We start from the raw sequence: 18002 nt of genomic DNA on the forward strand, positions 1-18002 counted from the left end.
CAGAGTGGTTTGGAGTCAGGAAGATCTGAATTTAAGTCTTTCTGCCATTTCTGGGACTTATCTGTTCTTTTAAAAAAATTTTTTTAAAAAAATTAATGTTTTCAGTTTTCAACAATAACTTCCATAAGTTTTAAATATTCTCCTCTTCCCTTCCCCTTTGTTCCTCAAGATGGCATGCAATCTTATATGGGTTCTACACATACATTCTTACTAAATGCATTTTCATATTAGTCATGTTGCACAGAAGAATTAAAACGAATGGGAGAAACCATGAGAAAAAGCAAACCAAAACAAAACATAACAAAAGAGAAAACAGTCTGCTTCATTCTGCATTCTGACTTTATAGTTCTTTCTCTGGATGTGGATGATATTTTGCATGGAGTCCTTTGGAAATGTTTTACTTCCTTGCATTGCTGTGAAGGGCTAAGTCTATCAGAAACAATCCTTGAACACTGTGGTTGCTACTGTGTATAACGTTCTCCTGGCTTTGTTCATTTCACTCAGCATCAGTTCATGTAAGTCCTTCCAGGCCTTTCTGAAATGTTTCTATTCGTCATTTCTCATAGCACAATAGCATTCTGTTACATTCATACACCACAATTTGTTCAGCCATTCCCCAATTGATGGGCATTCCCTTGATTTGTAGTTCTTGGCCACCACATAAAGAGCTGCTATAAATATTTTTGTACGTGTGGGTCCTTTTTCCATCTTTATGATCTTTTTTGGGATACAGCCCTAGAAGTGGTATTGCTGAGTCAAAGGGTATGCACATTTTTGTAGCCCTTTGGGCATAGTTTCAAATTGCTCTCCAGAATGGCTGGATCAGCTCACAGCTCCACCAACAATGAAGTAGTGTTCCAACTCTCCCACATTTTCTCCAACATGTATCATTTTCCTGTTTTATCACGTTAGCCAGTCTGATAGGTGTGACTTATCTGTTCAACTTTTTTGTTTCATGAACCCATTTGGTTGCTTGGGGAAGACTACTTATTCCTTCTCAGAACAGTACTTTAAAAATCACAAAATAAGTAGGATTACAAAGGAAACTAACTTTATTGAAACAGCGATCACAATTGAAAACAATAACACACACATGTTCTAGGATTTACCTTTCTCTGAAATGAACAGGAATGTGATGGAGCCTTAGCTTCCTAATCTGTAAAATGGATGGGGAGGTGTCCTCTCAGGTCAGTTTCCAGCTTTAAATCCTATGATTCCAAATCTTTACAATTTATTTCACAATTACAAAAAGCCTAATATATTAGGGTTATTGTGGCCAAACATTTCATCATCTACCAGACCAGCCTCCAGGAGGTGATCAACCTGCAGATTATTTCCAGCGATGACCTACGTCCAAGAAGTAGCCACGGCACAATATGGAGAAAATGTATGGTCAGAAAAGAAGGTGGGTCATACGTCCAGACTAAGGAATAACAAGTGGACTGCTGGAACACTGCATTACTACCCACAAAATGCAGAGATCTTCTGTGAAGGATCTATGGGAATAGGAATCAGAGAAGGCGCAGAAAGGTTATCATCTGAGTAAATGGATTCAGGGTTTCCATGAGTGAGATCATAGATTAGCGCAAGTATTAGGGTTAAGAATATGCTAAAAGTCATCAAAAATCGTATGGAAACAAATATAATTCTATCACTTCGGGTTAAATTTTTTTAAAACTTCTGAACAAAAAAAAAAACCCCTTAACATTTACAAAAATCCTAATTAATCGTCTCAGAGGTTCACAAGGTCCCTAAACTCTCCATCTTTTAAAGTCAGTATTCAAACTGGAGGACAAAAATGTGACTTTGGGAACAAGCTTGAGAACAGACACGATATCACCTCTCATTTATTACAGAAATCATTTTCCCTGGAGTTTGTTTTTCCTTCTCCGCCTTAGAGACTTTAAAGCATGGCTCAGGCAAGACTGAAGCTACCACAAAGTTAAACAATGCCGTCTCGACATCTGGTCCCTGACAAACTTGTTAGAGAAGGCTAAATGTGGCTGGTAACCCGGGCCCGCCCGCACCCGGGAGCCGCCGAAGGTACGAGGGGCAGGCGGGGCACGCCCGGGGCTGCGGCGCGGCCAGGGCTGGGGGCTCCGTGGGCCCACGGACTGCTTGCTGGGGTGCCCAGCCCAGGAGCCAAGGGGCCAACGCACAGCCCAAATGCACGTCGGCCCTTCGCAGAAGGGACAAGCCTCTTCACTCTGCCCCCACTCCCAGAGCAGGCACCCTCCAGGCTCCGGGGGAAGCGCTACCACCTTCGATGAAATGACAGTGGGACCCCCCGGGGATACGGCGTGCACGAGCGGGGAGCCCGGATTGCAAGCGGGTGATTACAACCGCCCCGCTGGCCGGGAGCTCGCATTCGCAGGCCGTGGGCTGTGTTGTGTGTGTGCCTGTGTGCAGCCAGGCAGGGTGCGGGGCTGTGGGGACGCCGGGGTACGTGAGAAGGCAGAGGTGACCTCAGGCTACCCTGCAGACGGATTCTGAGCAAGTTCTGCACAAATAAGCCACGCACGGTGTCCTGGAGTGACACCGGCTCGCGAGCCCAAGCAGCAGGCGCCGCCGATCAACTCGTTAGCAGCGAGGATTCCTCCTGGTGTCTGGCCCAGTTTTCCCCCCCTCCCCCTCCGGTACGGGCTCCCCATGCCCTCCACCCTCCGCAGCTCTTTCCAAGGAGAGAGGGGGGAGCCCTCCCTACCCTCCGCCCCTCCCCGGCTGCAGGCCAGGTGCGCAGGGCCGAGCAGCACGATTCCTCGAGCTCTTACAGGCGGCGCCTCGCGCCCCGGGGTGGGGGTAGGGCGGCGGGGCTGGGGGGGTTGGGGGGGAAGCCATCGCGTGAGAGAGGAGGAAATGGGAGGGGGGAGGCCGGAGTGGAGATTGGGGAGTTCCTCGCTCGCGGACCACACGCTCTTCGGGCCAATCGGGAGCCAGCCTCGGGCGCTGTCGCACGCGGGACACGTCCAAGCGTTTGTTGGCAAGGGTTGCGGGGAGGGGGAAAAGAGGAGAGAAGGGGGAAGGGAGGGCGAGGGAGACGGAGAGTGGCGGTGACGCGCGGAGCAAGCTGGGAATCGTAGTTCTCTACCCCCACGGCCATAGCCATTTTGTAGTCGGGGGACTACAACTTCCAGGAGATCAAGGGGACGATTCTAATGCGCCCCGGTAACAAGCGGCTCTCCCCTGGGGCGGGGGGCTCGGTGCACGCGCGGTGGGCTGCCCGGCTGCAGGTAGATGCCGGAGCCGTGGCAGCGGCTCTAGCGTGAGCTTCACAGCGCTAGAGACAAGCTGGGGAAGGGGAGGGGAGGGAAGGGGAGTGGAGGGGGGAAGGTGGAGCGACCGAGCGTGCCATGCAGTGAGCGAGGGAGTATCTGTCAATTACACACCTGGGTTCGGGGCCGGAGAAGAGCCTTGCGGGTTGTCTAGAAGCTACTTGTAGAGTTCCCCCCGACCTCTTGGCTGCAGGGCCAGGGGTCTCTTCGGTCTTCCTCCGGAGGCTTTCAGCGCTGTGGATGGCGTCTGTTCCGTAGTCTTGCTGAAGAAGTTTTCGGCTGGGGTGCCGATGGGCAATTGCTTGAGGATCCCTAACTTGTATAAAAGCAGAGTCCATTTAAAGTTGGGCTGGAGAGCGACTCTCATTGGTTAGGGTGCTTGGAAAAAAGAGACGCGGTGCAGCCCTTGCTGTGGGGCTGTGCTGCCTCTGCCGCCGCCGCTGCTGGAGTTGACTCTTCTGGTCTCACTGCTGCTGCAGCATAAACGTGACTTCCAACATTTTTATTTATCTTTCCCTTTCCTTTTCCAAGATGTAACTACAGATCAGACACTAAGGACCTTCACGTTTTGCTGATGTAGTTTTTGGAGGAAAAAAGGGGGAGTGAAGGGCGTCGGTTTTTTTTTTTGTGTATGTGTGTTTCGGGGGAAATTTTCCATTATGAGTGTTTTACTAAAGTGAATTTTTTTTTGTCTGCTTCGTCTTTGGCTTTTTTTTTCCTTCCCAATTTCGGATTTATTTAGAGGCGAATCTAGCTTTGGGGGAAGAGGAAGAAAAGTCGGATTACAACCATCACCAACAACAATAAAAACCACCAGGATATTTTTTTGCAAATTTCTGACGGCTTAAATTCATGAAGCAATTGTCCCCTTTTGCAATCAGCATTTGGATCTCAGAATGAGCAAGGAAAGACCCAAGAGGAATATCATTCAGAAGAAATACGTAAGTGTTCTTAACAACCCATCCTTTGACTTGCAGTTTGAAGCAATGGCTGTGAATGTCAAGTTTATAGATAATTCTGCTGCTGAAAAGGTTTTACATACAGGGTCCTATGAGGCTGTTTCTTTCTTTTTTGAGAGGGGGATTTTTCAAGCGAAGTCTTGTCTGTCCAGTCTGGTTTACAAAAACACATCGGTGTAGAGATACCCCAAGTGAAATTGACCTCAGATGACACAATCATCCTCTAGTTTCAGATGAAAGGCAAAAGCATTTCGGCAGAGCTTCAGGGCTTGCAGTAACGTAACCCAACTGCATTCTCCAGCGGGTTTGTCTATGGCACTTGGCATACAAATGAGCCAGCTTATTATTATTTTTTTAAAAACTGTGGACTGTGCCGTAAGCCCTTTAAGTTGAAATGGAGTGTCCGATGATGGCGATCTCGTCCCTTTGCACTGGCACATCCAATTTAATGTATGTGGTCGTTTTGCTTATCTGGTTCGCAGTAGAAACCAGTTGGGAATCGTGTTACGGTGAATGCATTTGTTGGGATGGACTTTAATAATGGGGCAGTGGATTAGTTTTGTTTCAAAATTCATGATTTCCAGTTTTAGGGGAGAATGTGTGAGACTTTAGTGCTTGTGTGCGCATGTGGATGTATGTAACTATAAATAATTTCACTGTTTTAACTGGGCTTCCGTAATTGGGTAATCTCCCAAGATTGAAACGTGTGGGAATAGTTCAATATGTGGTTGGTACAGCTACGTTTTGATTGGCATGGGGAGTGTTTTTGTTTTTGTGTGTGGTGGCTTCTTTTTTAAGTGGGGGGGAGAGGGAGGGAAGAAGGGAGACCTGGGGGGATTAGCCAGAGAGGCTCTCGAGCGATTGGTGATTTATCTGCATGCTGAAGATGAGAGAACCCATTTTTAAAAGACCACATCAGCATTCCAAGGGGTGCAGGGTTTTAACAAAGTTTCCGACCGAGACGCCCAAATCGTGTTTTCCATTTTCTTTTTTCTCGGGGTGTGTGGGGTGACCTTCGGGACACTTACCTTTTTGAAAAGGGACTTCATTTCAGGAGAAGCCAAATGACTTCTCTCTAGAGTTGGACGTCTTAAACTTAAGTGTGCAGGGAGGGCGAGGGGGAAGAATCCAGAGCAACTGAAAGCTGTTCTCTAAAGAATTTACGAATTAAAGATACATCCGCATTGCAGAGGACTGGGAGAATGGAGAAGACTGGTTTAAAACTCTGGCTTGTATAAAACTGCCCGGAGACCCAGCCTGGTGTGGGGACATCTCCGCCCCGTCCTGGGCTGCTGCCGGCCTCGGATGCATTTACCGAGCCAAGAGAAAGGGAAGAACTTAGACGGGAGGGAAGACCCCCCCGGCCCCCGCTAAGTTCGACGGGGTGGGTTTTTGTTGGTTCACCGTGAACAATGTGTGAGCCCCGCTCCCGCGCTGTCCTCACGGCCCAGCCGGAGGTGCTGCTCTCGGGGGCCCCGCCGGCTCCCATCGCCCGGGCTGCCCGTGTGCCTCCCTCCGTGGGAGAGCATGTGTGGCTCTGTAGGGGAGAGGAGGGGGCGTGTGGCTCTGGAGGGGACGGTTTTCTGGACCGCCTATAGGGGGCGGATTTCTGGCTCGTGGGGAGGCTCCGACTCCTTCCCGGGTGGAAGGCCGGCGGTGGGGGGGTGGGGGAAGGGAGTGGAAGCCGCGAGCCGACGAGGTGACGGCGGGCGAGCGCGCCGCCGCGGGCACGGTTTCTGGTGGGGAGGAGGGGTCGAGGGTGGGGGAGGGGGGCGGATGCGGCTTGGGGGAGGGGGCCGAGCTCACGCACAACTGCAGCGAGTAACCGACACGCACGCAGATTCGAGCATGGCGGCCCTCGGGCCGCGGGCGGCCGCCGGACCTCGCTCGCCGCCCGGCCTCTAGACCGTCGTGCATACGTGCTAGCGAGCAACAGGTTAAAGCCGGCGAAACGTCAGTGCGGGCCCCCCCCGCCCCCCCGCCTCCGCACCCCCTCCCCCTCCCGGATCGTAATCACTCCGGGCCTGGGCCGCGTTCTGTTGTCATTGTGACGTCACAAAGGGAAGGGCTTGGGTGGAATCTCTCCCTCCCTCTTTCCCGGTGACGTTAAAAAGTAAGGCGGGAGGTTCCCGGCGCGTCGGGGGCTGGACCGAGAGCGGGGCGTGGGGGGGGGTGGGGGGAGACGTGAGCGGAGTGGAGGTGCGGGCCCCGCGCGGCGTGGGCGTGTGTTGGGGGCGGGGCGGGGATGCCACCTAGGGTGCCCCCAGGTGAGGGCACCTGGAGAGCCGCCGACCTGCGAGCGGGGGTGGGGGTGGGGTGCGGAGGAGAGTCCTCCTTCCTGCAGAACCGGATTAGTCATCTCCATCCCGGGCCCCCGATGGGGTGCACTTGTTTGTTTAAAAAAAGCCTGGACACTTGGGCCCAGGGAGCCTCTCGTCCTCGCTGAGTCTGGGGGCACTGATGTGTGGGCCGGTGGGGAGGGGCCCCGTTCCAGACCCCCCACCCGCGGGTGCCCTCCCCTCCTTGTGGAGCAGCCCTGGAAGGTCTCCCACGCCCGTGGGCCAGAACGATCGCCCGACTTTGGGGTGGCTCGTTCCGAGGGCACTCCTCCCGCGCGTGGCCGTCCTGAACTGGAGTGGTGCCGGGCTCTCCTCCCGAGGCCGCATCTTTCAGCCGGGAGAGATGCTTCCCATGCCCTCATCTACGTGGAGGACGACAAAGAGGTGACCGGCTGTCTGGACAGTTCCAGCACAGGAGGGTTGGGGTACCGCCGTCCGCCTTGGGGTCCCCTGCCTCCGTCCTGTGCGCTTCGTAACCGGAATGAGCTTTAAGTGAGCGCTTGTGTCCCACTAGGGTAGCTGCCCCTTCTTACAGGAAAGTGCCAGATCGGTTTCTAAACTAGCCAGTTCTTGATTCGGGCAGTTGGGCTTTGTGGAGTCGGTTGCTTTCTCTCATTCTGCCCGCCTCTCGTTGTCTAGAAATAATAATAGCTCACTTACACAGCAGGAGCTTTCCATACAGTATGCCGTCAGACCCTTACAACACACCTTGTGAGATACTGTCATCTCCATTTTACAGGCGAGGAAAGTGGTGCAGAGAGTTCTTAGTGACTTACTTGCTCAGAGATTCAGTCATCTGTCACACAGCTACTCACCTGCGCAAGCCTGTGTTTAAACGAAGAAGCCTTCCGACGTTAAAGTCCCATTTCTTCCTTAGTGCCTTGTCAGGTTATATTTAATTTTCATTCATTTTCCAAACGGGGGAAACTGAGGCACAGAGAACTTGTGACTGTTGTGTGTGTCCGTTCTTCGTTGCCAAAGAAGACCATGCCATCAGAGAAATAATGACATGACCTGCACTTGACTTTGTTTGGAGTGAGGGAGGGCTGTGCAGGTCACCAGCCTCACTTCTCCTCTGGAGCCATCTGAATCCAGTGACTGGAGATGACCCAGGATGAGGCAGTTGGGGTTAAGTGACTTGCCCAAGGTCACACAGCTAGTGAGTGTCAAGTGTCTGAGGGGAGATTTGAACTCAGGTCCTTCTGACTCCTGCTCTGTCCACTGCACCACCTAGCTGCCCCAACTTGTGATTGTACAGTTCTTAAGGTTAGGCTTTTTGCTATGTATATTCTTTCTGCCAGGTCTTCAAAGAGAGAGAGACTAGTGAATACTTGGATGTGAAAAAGCCTAAAGTGGGTTACTGAAATCAAAGGAAAATGAAGTTTTGCAACCAATAAAAGCAATCAGAAAAAAAGCTTCAAGTATATAATATTAAAACTCAGATCTGTACAGCCTGATCAAGGTTATTAGCTAGGCCTGCCTTTACTTAGGCTAATAATTGACTTCTGAGTTCCAATAGTCATTCCCTTGCTTACCAAGTCAAAAAGAGTTGTTACTTTGTGAGACTGTCTGAAGTTACACTTATAAAGTATGTTAAACCAGTAAGTCCTGCAGGGCTAAGGCCTGGGTTTTTAGCTCTTTTCGTAGTGTTTTAGGAATAACATCAGTGTTAACTCTGGTGTACACTCTGTCCTAAAGGTTATTTCAGTTTTCCAACTCCAGAAAGATCTTTTGGAGTAGTAGGACTAACTACATTTTTCCATATAAAATAAGAGAGATTTTCTTTTCCCCATATGCTCTGAAATAAGACATTTAAAAAGAGAGAAATCCATATCCAGGCTGAGGTTTGCCCTTGACCTGTATGAGTTGGAGTGTTGACCTACTTACTTGAATAAAGAATGAGTAACAAGGTGAATTTAAAGTACTGTATTTGTAGTTCCTATAGTATAAAATGGGCAGATTTTTCCCCCCTGAAATAAAAAGTTTTGGGAAGGTCTGCTTAAAATCACCTTAGTTTAGTTATTGACAATTCAGAATGTGAAACCTTAGAATTTCTTAGGTGCATAGTTCTAATCCTGGTACTAGTATCAGTGCTCTGGAGAAATCAAAGCTTTATTTAGCACCACTCAGTCTGTTAAACATAGTTTATACAAAGTAAGTAGCTTTTAGTGGAATGTGGAGTGGGGGTGGGGGGACACCGAGTTTTATAAGAATGGTCATTCATTGAGGTTGATTGTCTCTGAGATAAAAGTGTTTGTGGTGTGCCTTGGATGCTGTGGTGGGTTGTTTTTGGTGAAGCAGAAATATTGGTAATTTCCTTCTGAAATTCACAGCTTTTGAAAATAGTTGTCTTGATCTTAGTAGTTGCTTAAATGCTTATTGATTGATTGGGGGTCCACTTTATCATAGTTAGGAAGCATAATGTGTGTTTAAATAGTGAAGAGCCAGGCTTTTGTGGTTCATAGTCTCTTCTGAAATGAGCAGAAATAAACTGTGAATTTCTTACTGCATTTTCCCCAAACCCATTTTCTACATGCCCTCCCTGCCCCCCTTTTACTGCTCAAGTCAAGCAAATTGCAGGCTTCTCATGTGACCCTCTCTAGCCTCTAGGCTAGGTACCCAGCACTGATATACATCACTGTAAAATATAATTAGCATTGCCCTTGTTTCCATGTTTTTGGTTTTTTTTTTTTTTGCCTGTGTGTATGTTTTGTCTTGTCTCTCTCTTTAGATTATAACGTCCCAGGGGATTCTGAAACATCTTCTGCCATCCAGTAAATTCTACAGTTTTAAGACTTTTTAAGATCTCTTTCATTCTGTCTACTGAGAACTAGACAAACTCACTTCAGAAAAGAGAAAATCTATTTTGTGTGGGCATGCCACAAAAGGCTTAGTTGAATTGCCTCATTGGGACAAGAAAGTGAACCTGGATTCCCTGATACATTGGTGTGGTATATATTCAGGCAGACCCAGATAGCTTGGCTGGTACTCAAGGACCAGCCCAAGTTAAGAAATACTAATCATCTGGTGATTTAATTGTTTAATCTTATGATAACTCATGAAGACTGCTTACTAAGGTATGTGTAGGCAGTAAGGTTTGGTGCTGTGGAATTAAGAAGACCTGTCTCTGTCGTTTGCTAGCCTTGTTTGACCACAGGCTACTGGCAGAACCTCTTTATCAGCCAAGGTAATTCTCTAAGAATATAAATGATAGTTATGAGTTCTTGATTTGTGACAGGAGGAGGGCATATCTACCCTTGGGGTTATTAACCAGGGGTCCATTAACCCTGGTTTATTTTTAATATTTTTGTAACTGTATTTCAATATTAGCACAGAATTGCCAAAGCGCCCCTTTTCGCAGGCTTCTCCTTCCCCTCATCTTAATATCCCTATGTGGGAGCAGGATCTGTTGAGTGGCTCTGTAGAAGAGGTGTGAAAGTAGAAGGGGTTATTTTCATTCCTCCCCCTCCTCCATAGTCACAAATACATTCAGCCTTCTTTGCCTTTCTTATTATTTTTCTTCGTTAACCTCTGAGAATCCTAAACCTTGATGAAAGAAAAACTGTGACTTGACTCTTTTAACATTTTTGAGCTGAAAGAAAAAAAAGTCTTCAAGATTTAGTTCAATACTCTCATTTTGCAGAAGAGGAAATTGAAGCCCAGAGAGGTCAGGTCAGTCAGCAAGCATTTAATAAGTGCCTGCTGTGTGCCAGGCACTGTGCTAAGTCCTGGGCTTACGGAAAATGCCACAAGATAGTGCACTGTTTGGGAGCTTCTAGTCCAGGAGTGGGGAACCTGTGGCCCTCTAGGTTCTCAATAGCAGCCCTTTGACTGAATCCAAGCTAAACAAAACTTCACCCTTGGCTTAGATGTGATGCAGGGCACTCCCTTGATACTAGCTTGCTGCTAGCTCAGTTGTTTACAAAGCCTTTTTAGAATCCTTGTTCAGGTTTCAGGATCTTCAACAATTTCCTTTGGTTTCTCTCCCACCTAAGTGGAAAGATAGAAGAATGGTTTGGTTCCTCCAGGTTTCCAAGCTGTATCAGAGGTGGTGGTGGGGTAGAGAGGCTGCCACCTTCTGGTATGTGTGCTGGCATTCGCTGACCCCTGTCCAAGAAAAAGTTAACGAGCTGCTCAAATTTGGGAGGCCCGCTGAATTGAGAACATGCAGCTGAGCACTCATTGTCTCAAGGACCCACTTCTCTAGGGGAATAAAAGTTTTAGCTCTCTGAGCTGAGCAGTGCCAGTCTAACCCTACATTTCCCATCCAGATTTTCCAGGCATCTCTCCCCAGTTCCCAGTGCTCATTAGTACTGGGGTAGGGTTTATGCTGCAGTGGTTTGGGACTTGGGTTCATAGCTTAGCCTCATAGAATTTAAGTCTGAAAATGAGTTTCAATAATGATCTCGTCCAGTCTCTCATTTTACAGCTGAGTAAACTGAGTCTAGGGTTCCCACAGAAATCAGTCTCCTCATTTTAAAAGTCTTGAGTTTCTGCTTGACCTTGGACTTTCTCAATTTGAATAACCCTCTGGGTCACTTTTAATCTTAGGCCAGAACTCTGGAAAGTAGGTCTAGGGCTCACATTTCAAGGTCTGCCTCCTCATTCATCCTTCTCCATTCTTACTTGGGGGAAATCAGATGAAAATGAACTTTCTGGTCACCAGAATCCTGGTGTGTCCTTGTCTTAATGAAGGAGGGAGATTTATGTTTATATTCGCCTAAAGTGTTTTTTCGTTTTTTTGTTTTTTTAAATCAAGAGCTCCTTCTTCTCCACTGACTGCTCCTTTGAGTTGCTGCATTTTGGGTTAAATTAAGAGACTACTATACCCTTGGGATGAGTGCTGGCTTTTGACCTCTACTCCTTCCTCATCTTTTCCTTTAAGGCCTACCTCAGGCCTTAGCCAGGCAGGAGCTAAGGAAGACAAACAGACCGACAGACAGCCCCAGACTTTAAAGGGAGAAATAATGTTCAAACAACTACATACAAGGCTCCTTTGCAGAAGGTGGAATTTTAGGTGGGACCTATTTCCAAGCTTGGAGAACAAGCCAGAGAATTCAGTGAATAGGAGAAGTGGGTTGTTACCGGATCAGAGAAGAAAAGGAGGGAGAGAGACAGGAGAGAGGAGGAAAGAATAGAGAGTATATATGTGTGTGTGTGTGTGTGTGTGTGTGTGTGTATGTGTGTATGTGCGTAAGTGGGGAGGAGGATATTATAAGAAGACTGGAAAGGTAAGAAGGGATCAGGTGATGGAGGGCTTTAGAAGTCAAACAGGATTTTAAAAATATTTGATTCTGGAGATAACAGGGAGCTGCTGGAGTGCTCTCAGAGACTATCTGGTCTGTCACAGCCCTAGCTTGGGGTCAAACCTGGGATGTAGATTTAGGTCCTTCATTTCCAGTTTCATTGCTTTTCTTGTTAGAGATACCTCCCTCCCTGCCACTTTGTGACAGGTAAAAGGTGGTAAACCCTTGGATTGAATATTGGTTCGTATGTAATCAGATTTGTATGTAATGATATCAGCATATTGGGAAGAGATTTTCTTGTTTCCAGCCATTCAGAGGTTTTGTGCTTGCTTCTTTCTGCTCTATCCCATAAGAGCTCTGCCTCCTCAGTTTTTCCTAGAAGACTTTTGGCAGTATCTTGCCTCTCTACCCCTATTACATTCTCTCAGATATCGTACTTACTTGTTAAATGCTTGTCTCTTCTGCCTCCCTTGCTTCCTCTCTTAAATTCCTAGTTGAACAGGAAATTTTTTTGCGGGGGTGGGGGGTGGTGTGGCGCGGAATTCAGGTGGTAAGGGAACAAGCATTTATTAAATGCCTGCTATGTGCCAGGCCTAGGCTAAGTACTTTACAAATATTATCTCATTTGATCCTCACAACAACCCTGGGAAGCGAAGATCTTCGTTATCATCCCTATTTTGAAGTTGGGGGCAGCTAGGGGGTGAGGTGGATAGAACACTGGGCCTGGAGTCAGGAAAACCTGAGTTGTGTGACCCTGGACAAGTCACTTAACCTCAGTTTTCTTATCTGAAGTGAGCTGGAGAAGGAGATGGCAAATCACTCCAGTATATTTGCCAAGAAAACTCTAATTAGGGTGACAAAGAGTTGGTCACAACTGAAACAACTGAACAGTATTTTGCAGTTGAGGAAACTGAGGGGTTAAGTGACTTTTCCAGGGTCACAGAGCTGGTAAGAGCTGGTAAGAGTCTGATGCCTTCCTGACCCCAGTGTGTCCACTGTGCCACCTAGCTAAAATCTACTTATCAGTGCTGATCTGCAACTGTTTCCTATTTTAAAGTTCTTAAGAATTGCCCAGGGTCACAGTGCCAGGATTTGTCTGAGATCTTGAGTCTATGACTTCCTGATTCCTAAGTCATCTCTGTACTCTTTGTTGCCTTGGTCTCATCAGAAATCTTATTGTAATCAAATGGCTCTAAGTTGGTGCTGTATCTTTTAACTCAGCCGTTCCAAGATTCTTTCAGAGCAGCCCTGGATGTCTGACTTGTTTTCATAACTCCCCTAGTCTTTGGAGAGTATGTACTTCTAATCAGGGATCACTTGGATCTGGGTCCCATTCAAACACATATGTGTGCCCCCCCTGCCCCCCCCCCCCCCCGTTTTCTCTCCTGTACCTTTTTTTTTTCCTGTCTATTCTGCATATTTTTCTGATCCAAAGTTTAGCTGGATAGGGATTGAACTGATGAACCAATCAGTAGGATAGCAGCTAGTAATAACTCCAGGTAAAAATCATGCTAGATCTCCTACCAAGTGCTCAGACTTAAGGTAAAGTGACGTTTTCATCACTGCATTTACCCAGAGGCATTTTCTAATGAAGTAGTATTGTGGGGTGGGCTAGGTCTTATTCAGCCACTGTATTATTATGTACTGGGAAACTTAGATTGCATTTAACCGGGGGAGTATGGAGAAACTTAGGTGGGGTTCTTCATAGCTGATATCTAATGGACACTCTCTTGAGAAAAGCAGTAGTCTGGATTTTCAATACTAATTTTGTAGGCCTGTCAAGCTTCACCACACATGAAGAGGAAGGAAGGCCAATGAACACTGAAAACATCATGAACAGCAGTTCTTAGTTACCATGAATCCTGGAAGGGCTTTAATAGATAATGCACGCATGCTTTTTTATTTAACGCCTCCATACTTCAGATGAGCTGTCTTCCTTAGGACCAGAATGATTTCTGTGGTTTTTAATTTTTGGTAGGGGGCAGGAGTTGGGGAGATGTCTAAGACAAAGAGATATGAAAGCCAGATCCCCTTAAATTTTCGCATTGCTTTGCTGTTTGGCTTGGACTATCTGTTTATTTCACAGTGTGCACTTTATTTTACAGTATGTGCAGTAAGGGGTGTGTGTGTGTGTGTGTGTGTGTGTGTGTGTGTGTGTGTGTGTGTGTGAAATTACAATCTAGTTCTTTAAAAGGGAAGACTAAGGTTTTTAAGAATAAACAAGCATTTATCAATCCCCACCTAGGAACTAGGCACTGAGGACACAAGACAAAAACAATGAAACTGTTACTGTCCTCATGGAACTTATATTATTAAGGAAGAGAAGAAATATGTATGTAAATATATACCAAAATGAATACAGGACAGTTTTATAGAGGGCACTAGTGCTTCTGGGCAGCTTGACTGGAACATGGATAAAAATCAGTTCAGCCTTGGAAAGCTTTGTGCATTATGTAAGCAAATACTTAAGCATAGGATAGCCACAATAAATTGAAGTGTTAGACCTCTGTATGTAACGATGTACATGGTACTGTAATTAAATAACCCCAATTTGGGCAAGCTCTTGCTGGACAAACTTGGAGACATACGGTTTGACTTCCAATCCTTTCAACGAGAGCTTTGTGTAACAATTGAACCAACTGAGATAGACACTTTAATTGCTAATGAATCAAGTATGCAACAAGGTACTTCTGCTCCCTGGTGTATGTGTATATATATATATATATATGACTACTTGCCAAAAAGAGTAATTTTGAAAATACAGCCATCAACTCTGGAGAGAATGGGGTATGATCCAGGGACATTTGGCTAGTGAATTAGAGGTGGGTATTAATGGGTGGGTATGCCTGGGACAGAACATCTTATGAGGGAGTGAGTGATGGATTAACTTTGGCAACACCCCTTTTTTTATATCTAAAAAATGTCAAAACCAGAGGAAGAGGTAATCAGAATCCTCGCTGTCCTGGGGTGGGGGGAGGTGAGAGATGGGCAGAAAATTTGAAATCAAAATCCTGTGGAAGTGAATGATGAAAACTGAAAATAAATGAATTTAATAAGGAAAAAGCAACAAAACCAGTTTAACTGAGTCTAATTTAACTTAGTTCAAAGCATTTTGAGTATTCCAAGAGGAGAGAATAGTAGGATGAGAGTTGGTTTGGGTCAAATAAAAACAGATATTTACCATAGAATCAATTTTAGAGCTGAAAGAGATCTTAAATAGCATCCTCACTATACCCCTTCATTTTACAGATGAAACTGAGGCCCAGATGAATTGAGTGGCATAGAAGCTAGTTATTGGTAGAGATTGGAATAGATGACAATTAATATCCTTTCCACTATCAGGGGACAGAAAGTTGTATAGATGAATGCTTTGGACTCAAGCAGATGGAGATTATTTATACCCAACGGCTTTATCTTACAACAAGGTCAAACTCCATGTCCTCATCCTGGAACTTAATAGTGTAACTTCAGATTTCCTCATCTGAGAAATATTATCAAATAAGATTATATTTTTAATGTGCTTATTAGCACAGGGCCTGACATGTGGTAGGTGCTTAATAAAAGCTTGTTCTCCTCCTCTGTACAACAGGAATAATACTGTTTGTCCTGCCCCCCTCATAGGATGGTGATTATTCCATACCTTTATTGATTTCTTGCATCCATTGTTGTTTTCTCCTTTTTCAAATTAATTTGCTTTTTTTTATCAGTGGCATAAAAAATATAAATATTCTTAGTGTTCCATGGTAGCTGATACAGTTTATAGAAAATCTATAAATTTAAGCCAATTGTTTCAAACTATATCCCTCTCTTAGGTTTACCAAAGTTAGCAAATTTTTCCTTTTTTATTTCCTCTTCTCTCTCTCTGTCCCTGCCCAACTTTCTGCCAAGTAAAGATGAAAATGAGTGGAGAGAGAGAAGACAAAAATCAAATGATTTCCAAACTGCCTTGTCAGCCTCTGAGTAACTAAGGCTTGACTCACTCTTGTTGAGTTTGTGTGTGATGTCTCTTTTTTTTTTTTGAGGATCTGGACCCACCTTCATGCTTTAAAGTCACTTGCACACACTTTTTTCACATTAATCTTTGGAGGCACATGAGCTACAGGGACTGGTGGATTGACATTTTGTGGTGGACTTTAAAGTCCATCAGTTAGAATAACTAGGCTGGCCATGCTCAGTGTGCTTTGTCAATTCCTTGGGCCAAACCTATTTGCTTTCTTAAGATGCCCCCAACTCCCACCCCTTTGCTGTGATACCTTTGGTACTTATGGACCTATGTCTTTCTGAAAGGAATTTGGAGTTATGCTAGAATAAAATGTGAATTTTTTTTTTAAACTCTGCATTTGAATAGTTCAGGTGGCTTGGTTTAAATCTTCATTCCTTTATGTATGGGTGCTCATATTATGTGTGTTGGTCTGTATCCCAAGAAACAATTGCTCTGTGTATGTGTGTTCAGGAAAAGTTTTTAAATGAAACTTGCAAGTCATCAGTTTTACCATTGTCAGCCTTGCTCCCCTCCATTTGTGTTAGGCAGGCTCCCATGACCCTTTAGAGATGAGGTAAAAACCCAACAACTTAATGCTGTATTTAAAAAAAAAAACCAAACCAAATTACTCCCTTCCCCCCATTATTATGATGCCCAGAGCTCTGAAGTTCTGTTTGTACTATTTTTAGCTTGTAATAATCTTGAGATGATGGAAGATAAAAGGGCCTATGTGAATGTAAAGCATTTAATAAGGAGCCATGGTCTGTGGAATACTCCAGTTAAATTGGTAGCACATGGCTTTCATCTGCCTTGAACCGCTTTGGGAATGTTGTCTTGCCTTGAAGTTGTGGTATACCATGACACCACAAAGCTTTGTCCTACATATACGATATATGAACTTGCTTTTCAAAGTGGGCTGCACTGTATGGCAATGGTTGCTGTCTTTGATGAATGCCCAAATTAAGATGGTGGGTCTCTAATTCTTACATTTCTGAATTTCATAATATGATTGGTAATATTCTGAGAACTTTTTGACCATCCATGCACATGAGGTGTGCCAAAAATCTTGGTGCTTATTAAGCTTCAAACCACATCATGGCTTTTGGGACATCCTGTATAGGTAGGAGTGGAATAAGTGAGGTACAGTGGAGTAGACCCAGGTCCTTGGGAATTCTAGTTGTGTTAAAGCAATCTTTTGTTCTGTCTTTTCTCAGCATGGCTCTTCTCTGTATTTGGGCCATGAGTTGAATTTGGATCTCTTAGGAGCAGATGGTTTCTTTCTTTGATCAGACTTGAGGGAAATTCACCTTATTTCTAAATTCACAAGGTGAATAGATTAAACTTTGAGTAATCAGCTGTGCAGCTATTCCAAGATGTTTGGCGTTTTTGGCCTTGCAGTTTCAGCTTGTAATTTTAAAAATTTAAAGTATTTAGTTTTGAATTAAAGGCAGAAGCACCGGTATTACATCATAAGAGAGCTTTTTTTCTCTGTCTGGAAGAGTTTAAAGATGAATGAAAGTCATGTCCAGTGGTGATCGCATACTTGACTGACAGATATCACATTTCTAGTTAACCTCCTATCAAGTGAAGGGGAGGGCCTAGGGAAAGTCTGGATTTAATAGTGAACCAGGGTTGACAAGACTTAAGCTCTTTACCTCCCCTTTTTAGAGGAACAACTTGTGGCTGCTACTGTATGAGTTTCTTTTGTGTCTTTAAAAATGTTTTTCAATAACTTTTTTTAGTACTGTAATCCTCGAAACTACTGTTAGGATTCCAAACCATTGTGGTTTAAACTCTCTGGAATCCAAAAGGTGGTTGACAGAGTGAAAGGAAACCTCCTTTTAAATAAAAAACACATTTGGCTTGACTGATGATCCTGATGTTTGAGCATAGAAAGGCCAAGTCTCATAGCTGAAGGGAACAGGGCATCCTTGTTTCATACCACTGGAACAGTTCCCAGCCTTATAACAGAGCTCATCAGTTTGGATCATAGTATCACAGATTTAGAGCTGGCAGGAAGGGACCTTAAAGGCCATCTAGCCAGTCTGTCCCTCTAGTTTTATAGTTGAGGGAATTGAGTTCTCAATCGATGAGTTGACTTGTCCAAGGTCACACAGTTCTGAGTCTAAAGAGGTGGGATTGAACCTGGGTTCCCTGATGACAAATCTGGTGCCTTTCCCACTCTGCTACAGTGTCGACTTGAG

At 45.4% G+C, this 18002-nt stretch overlaps 1 protein-coding gene across 1 annotated transcript in view; it reads left to right on the forward strand.

Moving 5' to 3' along the window:
• The first annotated feature begins 3376 nt into the window (after positions 1 to 3376).
• JARID2 (jumonji and AT-rich interaction domain containing 2) overlaps positions 3377 to 18002 on the forward strand; it is a 334461-nt gene continuing 319835 nt past the window's right edge. Inside the window, exon 1 of the mRNA XM_072603889.1 lies at positions 3377 to 4213. Coding sequence (XP_072459990.1) covers positions 4169 to 4213 — 45 coding nt within the window. The 5' untranslated portion in view covers positions 3377 to 4168. The remainder of the gene's footprint in view (positions 4214 to 18002) is intronic.

This window comes from Notamacropus eugenii, chromosome 4 (assembly GCF_028372415.1).
Source record: "Notamacropus eugenii isolate mMacEug1 chromosome 4, mMacEug1.pri_v2, whole genome shotgun sequence".
NCBI classification, from domain to species: Eukaryota; Metazoa; Chordata; class Mammalia; order Diprotodontia; family Macropodidae; genus Notamacropus; species Notamacropus eugenii.